The 12,297-nt window shown below is 36.8% G+C and overlaps 1 protein-coding gene across 1 annotated transcript in view; it reads left to right on the plus strand.

Moving 5' to 3' along the window:
- The window catches only part of SGMS2 (sphingomyelin synthase 2), a 30,825-nt gene extending 21,736 nt beyond the window's left edge, over positions 1-9,089 (plus strand). Inside the window, exons 3-6 of the mRNA XM_056489398.1 lie at positions 613-730; positions 2,381-2,534; positions 5,977-6,143; positions 6,876-9,089. Of these exons, the coding sequence (XP_056345373.1) occupies positions 613-730; positions 2,381-2,534; positions 5,977-6,143; positions 6,876-7,079 (643 nt within the window). The 3' untranslated portion in view covers positions 7,080-9,089. The remainder of the gene's footprint in view (positions 1-612; positions 731-2,380; positions 2,535-5,976; positions 6,144-6,875) is intronic.
- The last annotated feature ends 3,208 nt before the right edge of the window (positions 9,090-12,297 follow it).

Consider the following 12,297-nt stretch of genomic DNA (forward strand, 5'->3'; position numbering starts at 1 on the left):
GTTTTTTTCTCTTCTTTATTTATATTGCTCATTTTGGGTAGAAGAAATCATACAGTAAAATCTGTAACAATATTGTAGAATAGAGCTGGCAGGAAAATAACAAAGGGATGGCTTGTTTACAAAATGTTCTAGAGTCCATGCCAGGGAAGTACAGGTTTTCTGATTATTGAATAATGTTTTTAAATTCTGAATTTGACACCTGTGTTGTATTTGTCAAATTTATTTGGCTTTTCAAAGTGTGCTTACTGACCTGGGGATGTTTAAACTGAGGAGATCTTGATGATATAAGAAAGTGTCATCCAAATTTGAGGAAGAGCCCACTGTCCTCTACAGCAAAATAGAACTTTCCTGCTATGTCTTTGCTTAAACTGTATATATTTAAGTTGAGAAGAAAAACTGCCTGTAACTTATGCTGTAAGGGGTTAACAAGACTAAAAGATGAAGAGTGAGATTTTAATATTTCATTCAGAGAAGTGTATGGTGAACTGGGGTGAAGCTACGCTTTCATTCTAAGGATTTAGCTATCTCATGAAGCTAGAGCTCCGTAACTGTTGAGTATCCTGCGTGTAAACTTTGCACTCACTCTGTTTCCCCCTCTTTCCTTACTTTCAGATCAATAGTGGGACGCAGGTTCTTTTTTATAATAGGAACTTTGTATCTGTACCGCTGTATTACCATGTATGTTACCACCTTACCTGTGCCTGGAATGCATTTTCAGTGTGCGCCAAAGGTAAGTCTTTGCCTCTTCTTGTTGCCTTGGTATTGGTATCAGTCTTTATGGCTCCTTAGAACAAATAGAAGATAATGTTTCCAATATTTCTAGATAACACCAGTTACTTTCAGTTGATGTCTTCAGAAACATAGGTAGTGATAAACCAAAACTTGTGTGATAGCAGAGCCTCAAGTTGTTGATGCAGTTAGGTGCTCCCTTTCAGAACATCTTAGGTTGAAGTAAGTGCTGCTACTAAACCAATCAACTTGATTTTGAGGCTCAAGGTAATCATTCTTAATACCGTAGCAATATTTTTTCTTATATGGTAGGATATGCAAAGTCAATACTGTAATTCATAGGCTGATGTGCAAGCTTGTGTTGCTGTATCCCTTTGAAAACCCACACTGTTAGAGCTTTGCCTAGTTTCTCACACTGATTGGTGTTGCAATACCTGAAGTCAGCTTCCTGTCTCTGCTTCCAGCCTGCAAAACATATAGGAATGTGACTTAAACAAGTTCAGCTGTGTAGATGAACTGATACATATAGAAACATGGATGTGCTAATAATTTTACAAAAATATTTTTTAAATTTAATGACAGTGGAATTAAGTGGTGACAAAGGAGTTGTTACTCCCATTTTAGGTTACTAATAAAAAGTTGTAGACTTAAAATTTCTTGGAACAAACTATTGCATTGGTTGTACTGAAAAAAGTGTTCGCAGTTTGGTGGGGGGATAAATTTATCACCTCTTGGGTAATAAGATTTCCAGTCTTGAGTTACAGCATCATGCCTGTTGTCCTCTGCATTGAGGCAACTTTTAGAGATATAGTGGATTAATTACTTCTCTTATGAATCAGTGCCTATTTGAAAATGCTTAGGAATGACTATGTAGTAGACTGTGTAATGAGGAGTGAGAAGAGGTAATCAAAGGAAAATGCAAATGTCTCTGCTAAAAGTGCATTTTGCTAGCATTAAGCCAGGATTCATTACTTGAACTATAGAAAAACACTTGATAATTATTCTGGGGGGTTTTTTGTCATATATGAATATTTTTCTGATTATGGAAAACAGTTTTTCTTTTTTTTCTTAGAGTTAATTTAAAGTGGCTAGATAAAACTGTCTAGTGTCTATGAGAAGTCAAAAGCTGGTCCTAATACATGCTTTGAAAATGTACATCCTCCAAAAAGGAGTGAAGTCCTGACTGAATTTGTAACTAAATCTAAAATGAAATGAGTTTGAAGTTTTTACTCAGTAGAAACACTGGTCAGCTCTGAACAGAGTAACAGAATTGGTATGCAAGATTGTACCAGTTTCTAATGGTTTTCATTCATTCTGTCAACTGCTGTCATGAGAGATATGATGTTACAGATTTTTAATGTTTACCTTTTCAGTATATTTTGCATCTCAATCTGATACAGTGCATATTTTGAAATAGCCTGGGAAAGCATAGACAGAATGCTAGGGTTTACCAAACTGATCTTTATCTCCTGTCAATTTTGAAATGCATGGTTATTTGTTTAAGAATATGTGAAAGAAACCTGAAGAAAATGAAAACAATTTGTCCTTTTACCCCTGTCTCCCTGACTCTACGTGTGTTTGAGCAAGAAGTTTACTTGAGTCACTTATGGTGTATCTTAAATTTATTTTACACTTTTTTCTGATGTTCTAGTTGAACGGAGATGCTCAGGCAAAGATTCAGAGAATCCTGAGACTGATTTCTGGTGGTGGTCTATCCATAACTGGATCACACATCCTGTGTGGAGACTTCCTGTTTAGTGGACACACTGTAGTATTAACGCTGGTCTATCTGTTCATCAAAGAGTGTAAGTGATTGTATTTCAATGCACTTCTTGCTCATATTTGTTATACTGGGAAAACAAATGACAAAAGTATGTGTAAAACTACTGCCCTCTGAAAGTTACTTGTCAGTTGTACACAGACTGTATTTATATGGGTTTGAAATACAAATTGAGTGGAAATGGAAGTGTGGCTGTAGTGAAATCATAAAATAGTTAAGGTTGGAAGGGACCATTGTAGATTATCTAGCCCAACCTTTCTGCTCAGGCAGAGTTCTGTAGAGCACATTGCACAGAGTTGTGTCCAGACAGTTACTGAATGTTTCCAGTGAGGAAGACTTCACAGCCTCTCTGGGCAGTCTGTTCCAGTGCATGGCCACCTGAACAAGTTCTTCCTGCATTTAGATAGAACTTCCTGTGCATCACTTCCTGCTTGATGCCTCTAGTCCTATTGCTTGGCACCAATGAGAGGGGGCTGGTTCTGTCTTCTTGACACCTTCCATTCAGATACTTAGACACATTGATGAGGTTTCCTCTTATACTTCTCCAATCTAAGCAGGCCTGTTTTCCTCTGTTGTTCCTCATAAGAGAGGTGCTCCAATTTCCTAATCATCCTCCTAGCCCTCCAGTGGACTTGCTCCACATCTGTCTTACACTAGGGAGTCTGGAACTCCAGATGTGCTTCACCAGGCTGAGTAGAGGGTCAGGACTGCCTCTGTCAACCTGCTGACAATGGTCTTACTAATACATCCCAGGCTACTCTGCCCTTCTTGGCCATGAGGGCACTGCTCATGGACAGCTTGGCCACCAGGACCCTCAGGTGCTTTTTAGCAGAGCTGTTTTCCAGCAGGTTGGCCCCCACCCTGTACTGGTGCACCAGGTTCTTCCTTCCCCAGTGTAGGACCCTGAGCTTGCCCTTGCTGAGTTTCAAAAGGTTCTGCTCTGCCCATCCCTTCAGTGTATGAGATCTTCTGAAGGGCAGAACAGCACCTCTCCTCTGAGCTTTGTATCCTCAGCAGACTTGCTGAGGATGAACTCTATCCTTTCATCTAAGTTGTTGATGAGTAACTTAAATAATACTGGGCCCAGTATGAACCTCTGGGTTGAGCTAGACTGTGCCACTGACCCTCCAAGCCCTGCTGTTCAGCCAGTTCTCAGTCCACCTGCACTAATTGTCCAGCCTTCCCTGTGAGGATATCATGGGAGACAGTGTCAGAAGTCTTGCTTGAAGTTCTCCTAGACAGCATGCAGTTGTCTCCCGTTACCTATCCAGCCAGTTGTCAGTGTTTTAAAAGCAATCTGGTTAAGTGTGGCTTTCCTGTGATGAATCCATGCTAACTACTCTTGGTCACCTTGTCTTCTTCATGCTTAGTGACAGCCTCAAGGGTGAGCTTTTCCATCACCTTCCTAGGGATTGTGGTAAGGCTGACTAAAAGTGTTGTGGGCTTTAAAGAAGAGCTAAATGTGGCTAAACACGTCAGCTCTATATTTGTGTTTATTGCTTGATTAAAACAAAATAGTTTTTCATCATTTGTTGATAGGTTATTTAAAATTTGAATAAAGCATGCTGTAGTAATTATGCATGCTAGCTCTGTGAAGGTTAGCTGCAGGGGGTTGTAGGAAATTTCATGGCTTGAGCACAGCATCATTGCACACTTATACTGCATCCAGAAGCAAAGTTACTTTTCTCAGGTGTGCTGTACATTAGTTACTGCAAGCAATGAAAAGTTAATTCATGCTCTTCAGATGTGTTGTGCTCGAGTCTCCTACTTAATGCTTCTGGTAGTTGATAAGAGTTTGGCAAATATGCAGAAGATGCAGTTATGGTTTCCCATTTTGCTTTATATTGAGGGAGTGAGGTGCTGCAGTGCTGCATTCTGCCTTAAACAAAAAACCACAATATAAAAGGGCCTCTTGAATGTGATAGACTCCAAATTGCAGATTTGAGATGATCTTCTTTGAACAGTGATTCAGGATGCTGATTATAGTTTGATCTTAGACCTAGGTCTTTCCAGTGATGTGATTATTAGTGGGGGAATGGCATTTGTAACTCACCAAAATTACCAGAGCAATATTAGGAAAATAGCCTAATAACAGTGTTAGTTTGCCTTGTTTTGTCTGTTACATTGTATTTTAATGCTATTATCTACTCAGTTGTACTAGGAAAGATGAAGACAACCCAGTATTTTCTGGGCTAGTTTCTCCTGTGCTTTATACTATAAGGGATCAGAGCAATTTTATCATAAAATTTGACATAGGTTTTTTTTTTTGCTCTTTTGGTAACATGTCTTTGGTGTAAGATGCATTCTGAGGTTTTTATGTTTTGCTTAGTGTGGTGTTTGCTCTGCTCTTCTCTTCCTTTCATACTCTGCCGTGTTTTTCACTTATTCTCTGCACACCACATTTTTCACCAGAATAGTTACTCATACTTTTAGTATTTTCAGCCTTTGTCTTGCTCAATGCTGTTTTCATCAGCTTCTTGAGATTTCTTGGCTTCTTATCTTAAAAAAAAAAAAAAAAAAAAAAAAACCACAAAAAAACTGTAGGTGAAGCTCTGTCTGCAGTGTTCTGGGGAGAGTTAAGAGAATTTATTGTTTTTATATTTACACCGAAAAGTGGCCCTAGAGTTACTTTGTACAGGCCTCTGAGAGCCTACTGGGTAGGCCTGTTGAGATCAGTAACTTTTATGCTGGTATTGTGTGAAAGGCTGACCATTGCCCCACAAGGCAAGAGGTGCCAAAACCTCCCACTGTGAGTGCAATGAGGCCAGTTAGCCTGTCAGAAGTTATGAATGGTCATTGTGACTGAGGGCATTTTTTCAATGGGGAGAGAAGTACAGGAGAACCTTTCCACTGAAGTGGCTGAAGTGCATTTTGGATAGCTTTGCTACCATTTGTTAAATCTTTCATTAAAGGGTATAAATTCACGTACTGTCCTTTTCTGTACTGTGTATTTTGTTTCACAGAACTGAAGCTTCATGCAAATTAATTAAAACCTAAGAATTAAAAGTACTGTCCTTTTCTCTTTAGTTTGTGATCTCTGCTCATATTATATCAATCCTAGAGACTTGAGTTTACTCGAATATTGACTGTGAAAAGAAAATATTAAATATGCCCAAGTTAAATAACCAAAGTGTATGTTTTACCTCAATTTTGTCTCTGCACCCCAAATCCTAGAAATTATTTAACTGGAAAACTTAATTTTACTAGAAAACAATGGGGAATTTTGTCAAACTAACCCATCTTGTGCTCGCCTTAAAAAGTAAGACCACCTCAGTAAGTTTGCATAATTCATTATGTAGATTCATATAAATCAAAGCAGGGTGTCTACCAGTGTGATATGAGTTATGTTTTCAAATTTAGTAGCCTTAAAATTAATTTTATCTTTTAACTTTCTTTTGTGGATCGTTAGAATAACAGAGATGGCTTTTTGCTGTGTTTTTTTTCCCTGTCACCTCCCTGTCTCACAGATTCACCACGTCATTTCTGGTGGTATCACTTAATCTGCTGGCTGATGAGTGCTGCTGGCATCATTTGTATCCTGGTTGCTCATGAACACTACACCGTAGATGTCATCATTGCCTACTACATCACCACACGGCTCTTCTGGTGGTACCACTCAATGGCTAATGAAAAGGTGAGTGGCAAATACCTTCACAATCAATGTGTAGCCTGCATTTTTTAAATGGCCTAAAGGTTAAAGTTAATTTCAGAATAAAAATAGATGCTCCATATTGAAGTTTAAACAGAGTAGGCAAGGAGATTAATTTCATTGTTATTTAAGCAAATAATTTGTCTTAAAAATATTTCTGAGTCTTTGAGGTTTTAATGCTGCAGTTGATGTATAGAATAGCCCTTCTTTGTCTCAGCTTATAAATAAACAGTGGTTGAGTAATAAAATTTCTGGCCAACTGAAATTACCTGGACAGCCCTACAATTCTAGTGACAATCCTTTTATAAATGTCATTAAAGGTACACTGTACAGAAGGTTGCTGCTGTTGTTTCAACAATGCTTTCAAGTAGAAACATAGCTCTTAAGCCCATTTAATCTAATTCTCAGCTACTACTCATCAGTGGAAACAAGACATGCCTGAAAGCATTCATATTGAAAAAGACTTAAGTGCTTTGTTGCCCCAAATTTTGCACAGCAACAAAGCATCCCTTTGTGGTAAAGATGCTCAGTTTGTAGTATGTGTTTGGTCTGTAATGTCTGTCTCAAGTCTGTGTTTTAGGGCTAAATACTCACTGTCTTTGCATCAATGCATACAAATGCATTGCATTTTTGCTGTTGTCTTGAATCAATGTAACTGATTATAAGCCTTTAAACTGACAGTTGCCTTTTCCTCTTTACATGCTTGTGCCAATACAGACTTTAAAGGTGTCTTCACAGACGAATTTTCTCTCTCGAGCATGGTGGTATCCAATATTTTATTTCTTTGAGAAGAATGTGCAAGGCTCTGTTCCTTGCAGTTTTTCCTGGCCAATATCTTGGCCTCCCAGCTGCTTCAAATCTTCATGCAAAAAGTATTCACGGGTTCAGAAGACAGGAGAGGACAATGAAAAATCTACCTGAAGAAAAGAAGGAAAGCATCTACTCTGGTTTTTTCATTTTTGATATTTTTTTTTTACCAAAACATTAATGCTGTAACCAAAGTTCTTAAGAAGACTGTAACTGAAGAAGTGGACCAAGCTTCTGTGCAATTGATGGAAAGACTGTTGTAGACATATATTGCATTTCAGATGTTTTCCTCTCATCAGGCTGTATAGACCTGTTCTACTCTTCAGTGCTAACAAAATGCACCACTGATGGGATTTTTTTATTAAAGAAAAATTGCAACGGGACTTTGCTTTATTAATGAGATAGAGGTGCCAAAGACCACAGTAACACTTCCATTACTATCACTCATCCACAGAAGCACCCAAAAGTCTCATCTTCAGAGCTCTGGAGTGCATAAGGGCAAAAACATGCTAAAATGTAAAGGCACGATATTGGCATATTGAGGTGTATAAAAAGATAACACAATTGTGGGAAGTGGTTTGTTGCATTATTCTTGCTAATGAAGGTAAGGCATTTGTGTGACTGGTACAGCTGGAAGCGAGTCTGACTTTTTTACACACTGTGGGTATGAATATCTTATGACCCTAAAATACTGCTTACCACCATTAACTCCCGTGTATTGTACTATATACCAATTTTTACATTTTTATTAGTAATTTTATATTTAAACAGTTGCTACCTGATGAATTTGCAAATTAGAAATAGCTGCTAACATCAGAGCTCAAGGAGCCTAAAATTTTATTTTTAATAAGGGACACAGTTTCAACATCTAAACCTGGAATTGCAGCTGGCCTTGTGTATATAGCTATATAGTGCCTGTCAGTGTATATGGATGCATATATACACAAAAGCACACACCTTAAACAAAATTTAGTGGGAAGAGTGATCACACAGTTCTTGATGCAGGCAAAAGTTGTACAGCTCTCACCTGTGTGAGGAATGCAAGGCCAGATCCAAAATGGGGCTACATTTAAAAAATGTTTTAATTTTAACAGCAATCTCTTGCTGAAGCTATGTAGCATGTTTGCTTGGGAGTCATAGTTCTCCATTGAATTTCTTTTGTCTTTTACCTCTTGATACATTTGTGGCTTTAAAAAAACAACCGAAAAAAAAAAGTGCTAAGGTGAAATATCTGCAACAGCAGCATTTCTTCAATTACAACCTAAAATAATTTAATACTAAGTGACACTGGTAGATCTCAAATGTATATTCCCTTTTTTAACTAGGGTTTCAGTTCAGCTAAAATGGCTATTAAAACAAGTTGGCTGAGAATGGGGGAAATTACCATGGGGTGAACATGTAACAAAACTACAGATTAACAGCTACCTGTTTCTTGTTAGTTTATGATGTTTTGTATTGTTGTGGAAGCAAAGTAGAAAATTAGCACACCATGTTTAGCCATTTGTATTCTGTATTAATTTCTGCAGTTAACTCAATATTATTTTCAGATCTTCACTAAAACCTAATGAAAAGATAAAACTGCTTTAAGTGTTGAGGTAATACTAATATAAATGAAATGCTGCATATTTTAAGAATGTCTTGAACTGAGTGAAAAGTGTGAACACAATTTAAATAATGACAACTTTTTTAAAAAGTCCAGTTAAAGTTATAAAATGCAGAGTATTCAAATATAATCCTTCTCAGTTATGGGGATCATTGCTCTGAGTTGTACATGAGAATATTTTTGATGCGCATTATCAAAATACTACAATAAAAAGTGTTCCTTTCAATATATTTTTCCAGCTTAGTTAAGAAAGAAATTCTCCTGATGTCTGCTTTTGTTATTTAAAATGAGCTTAGTAGACTCTGACAATGTGCCCCTGAAGCTGTGTGTGTATGGGCATACCTATGCTTTCATTTGCTTGCTTCTAGCAGACCTTGAACAGCTAAAAAGCCACTATCAAAAAACTTCTGAATCTTTTTCTCTATCATATAAATGAATCTGTTCAACACCAGTCAGTAATCTCCCAAGATACTTGTTATATCAGTACTACTTCACAGATAATAAATTAAGCTAAAATTTAAGCTTTGTGATACCTTAAAATACAGTCCTATTAATCTACTTATAGTGATGCTATCTTTTAGGAGTTATGAGTGGATTTCATTAGTGGTCACTGTGCCTTGAAAATAACATGATGAGAAAAGCATTATCTAAGGAGCTTAAGCAGTGGTTGGTTTTCATCTCTTGGCTGAAAAATAAACATTTTGATAGTCTAGATATCTAATTGTATGTATAACCACCACCCTGCCTCAGGGGATCTCTGTTACAGATCTGCAAAGCAGGCTTTCTTCATGCAGGATGAGATGTTTGGGGTTTTTTTACTCTTATTCCTGTTTCTGAAGGAAAAAAAAATGTGGAAGTGATGAAATAGAACCAAGTAAAGACTCTGCTTTTGTTGGACTGTGTGAGCTTTCATTCTACTGCTGAATTTGATAGAGACTTCTATTGTAATACAAAAGGAAAGTTTAAGTAGCAGCTCTACAAAATACTTAATTCCTGTTCTGGCTCAGTCCTCCCTTAAGTGCTTAATATTTATCCATTGTATGAAACCTCTCAAAGGGGTATGTGTGTGTTTGTTTAATTAGCAGAAAGCCCCAGTTCTCTACCCTCTCAGTAGCTTCTAATTGCTTTTACAAACTTGGATGGTATAGCTGTATTTGACAACTTTTTAAACCTACATGTAAGGTGATGAAATGGGGTAAGTAATGGTATATTCTAGTTTTTACTGCTATAGTAGTTTTTCCAATACAAACCACAACTGCTACATAAAAATTACTAATTTTAACATCTTGGTCATCATTGTATCCAAATACCATGAAGCTTAAAGTACACTTTCATCCTAAGAAGCAAGAGATTGCAGTAGGTAAAAAGGAAAAACTTGGACTTTCCTTAGGCCTACAATCAAGTGGTTAGTATATTATTTTGTCTGTATATGCCCAATACTTTGCAGTGTGTCACTAATTATTTTTTCTAGTTACAATAATATTTCTCAGAGATGTCACATGTCCCTTTACTGTGCCTATAACATTCTCCTCTCAGCTGAAGAGCATTTACATGTTGAACTTTACAGACACTTAATAAAAAAACCCACTGCATTTGTACACCTGACCTATCAAGTATGACTTAAATGCTGATGGGCTTTCTTGAAATGCCTGACAAGCATAAATTTAAATCTGGACTTAAAATGTTAACTTGAGCATTTAAAGATATGTGCTGCTAAGTGGTCATGCTACAGATGCTTACTTCTAATACCAGGAATTATTAATGTTTTCTTGAAAGCACTGTAAATGGACACCTTTTTCGGTACGTGCTTAGCACTCCCACGTGGACATAAACGGTACTGTTTGTCATCCTTCACTGCTGTTTTATTGGGAAGATCGCCACAGGTGGCGTAGCAGCAAAAATAACTGTGCTAGACATTGCTATGAACCCTGGTACTGGATTTGCTGCCCTCTTTAAAAAATATTTGAGAGATAAGGAAACTAAAAAAAAAAAAGAAAAAAAAAATTACTAAAGTACACTATATTCATGTAATAGAGAAATAAAGCTCAGCAACACAGATAGACCTGGGAAGTCTTAAAAGAGACGAGAAACCATTCTCTTAATTGGATTATTGCAAATCCACTTACCAGGGTCTTAAATCAGAATCTGTTCAATCTCTGGCTTTCTCCTATCAGTAATATTGGCTAGACAGTTTATCCTAAGTTGTTTGGTACTAACCCAAATTCTTTTTTCTCATGTCATTAGATGGGGTTTACTGTTCTAGAGATAGATCCATTAACTTCAGTGCAAGGTGAAATGAACTTTCCCATAGCTCTTTGTTTTTTGTTTGTGAGGATTTTTTTTTCTTTGTTAGTAGGGTTTTGGTTTGTTTTTTTTTTTTTTTTTGTCGTTTTGTTTTTTAAATACATAAACCTTGAATCTTAAAAATTGATGGGGTAATTTTGAAAATGGGTCCATGTTGCCAGATGGACTGGAACCATTTTGCCTTATTGGCAGATCTAATAGTTGTAAAGCTCCATTGTCATCTTGATATTTTTACAATAGACATGTTTTGGACTTACCTAGAGCTCTTATATAGGCACACAAAATTAGAGTGATGCTGAAAGATTAAACACTTCCGTATTGAAGTGTTCTATTCCAGACATTGTAAAATCAATCTCTTAAATTCAATTACTAGGCATAGGGATCTTAAAAGTAAATACTTCTATTAAGTATCATTCAAATGAGTGATGCTGCTTATGTGTGCATGAGAAAAATACCCTAGCATGCCATTAAGATAACTTTGCTTGCGAGTAAGCCTTCATGTGCCACTTTATGATGCTGCTTGGAATCCAGAGAGAAGTGCTATGAAACAGAATAGAGACAAAGGCATTTGTTGTAGTATTCATAAGGAAAATGAAGGAAGATGAAAACACTGAAGTAGATGGTGATCATATATTGCTTTTTGCATGAAATTGAGCTAAAACTACACCTAACTTCTCAGAAGTGTAGATTTGTTATGTAATAGTTCTGCAATAACAAAACCCCTTTTAAACTCCAGACCTATAAGGAAGCAGCAGTATTAAACATATTATTCTACGATACAGCTGTGTATTCTGTGCTGGCTCTCATCTCATAAGTTAAAATATAATAACAAAACCCAACTCAAAGGTGCTTGGAGATTAAAGTACTTAAATATTATTAGCAGTTTTTTATAAATTGTTCCTACAAGCTGTCACTAATAGTTTCCAAAATAAGAACAAAGTGCTGCAGTGCTAAAAACATACTGAAACTTTTTTTCTAGTTTGCTTCAGTTACCATGGATTTAATCGTATGATTAAATCTTATTAGCCTAGAAATCAGCACATTACAGTGTCAGTCTAGATACAGGTAGCTCATGTACTGCAGGGAAACTTTCCAGTTCTGAGCTCATCTTTCCTAACTAAGCCTCAATACCTGAATGGTGTTTAAAGATGGAGTAACAATACTGTGCAGTCTCTAATGTGTATATAAAATACTGGTGTTGAAGATTCCCTCTTTCTATTATAAATGAGTGATTAAAAACCCACAAAAGTTTGAGTTGTTTTCAGTAAAAACTTTTTAATTGCAAAGGGCTTGGAGTTTAGCAAATGGCTAGATGTTTGTTTTCTGTGGCTCTTGGCTGTGTACTAATCTTTAAGATGCAAACTAGGTTTCAATCCGAGGAGGAGAGGGCAGACCACTTCTTACTGGGAGGAGCAGCGTGTGACT

This window comes from Oenanthe melanoleuca, chromosome 4, assembly GCF_029582105.1.
Source record: "Oenanthe melanoleuca isolate GR-GAL-2019-014 chromosome 4, OMel1.0, whole genome shotgun sequence".
Classification (NCBI taxonomy): Eukaryota; Metazoa; Chordata; class Aves; order Passeriformes; family Muscicapidae; genus Oenanthe; species Oenanthe melanoleuca.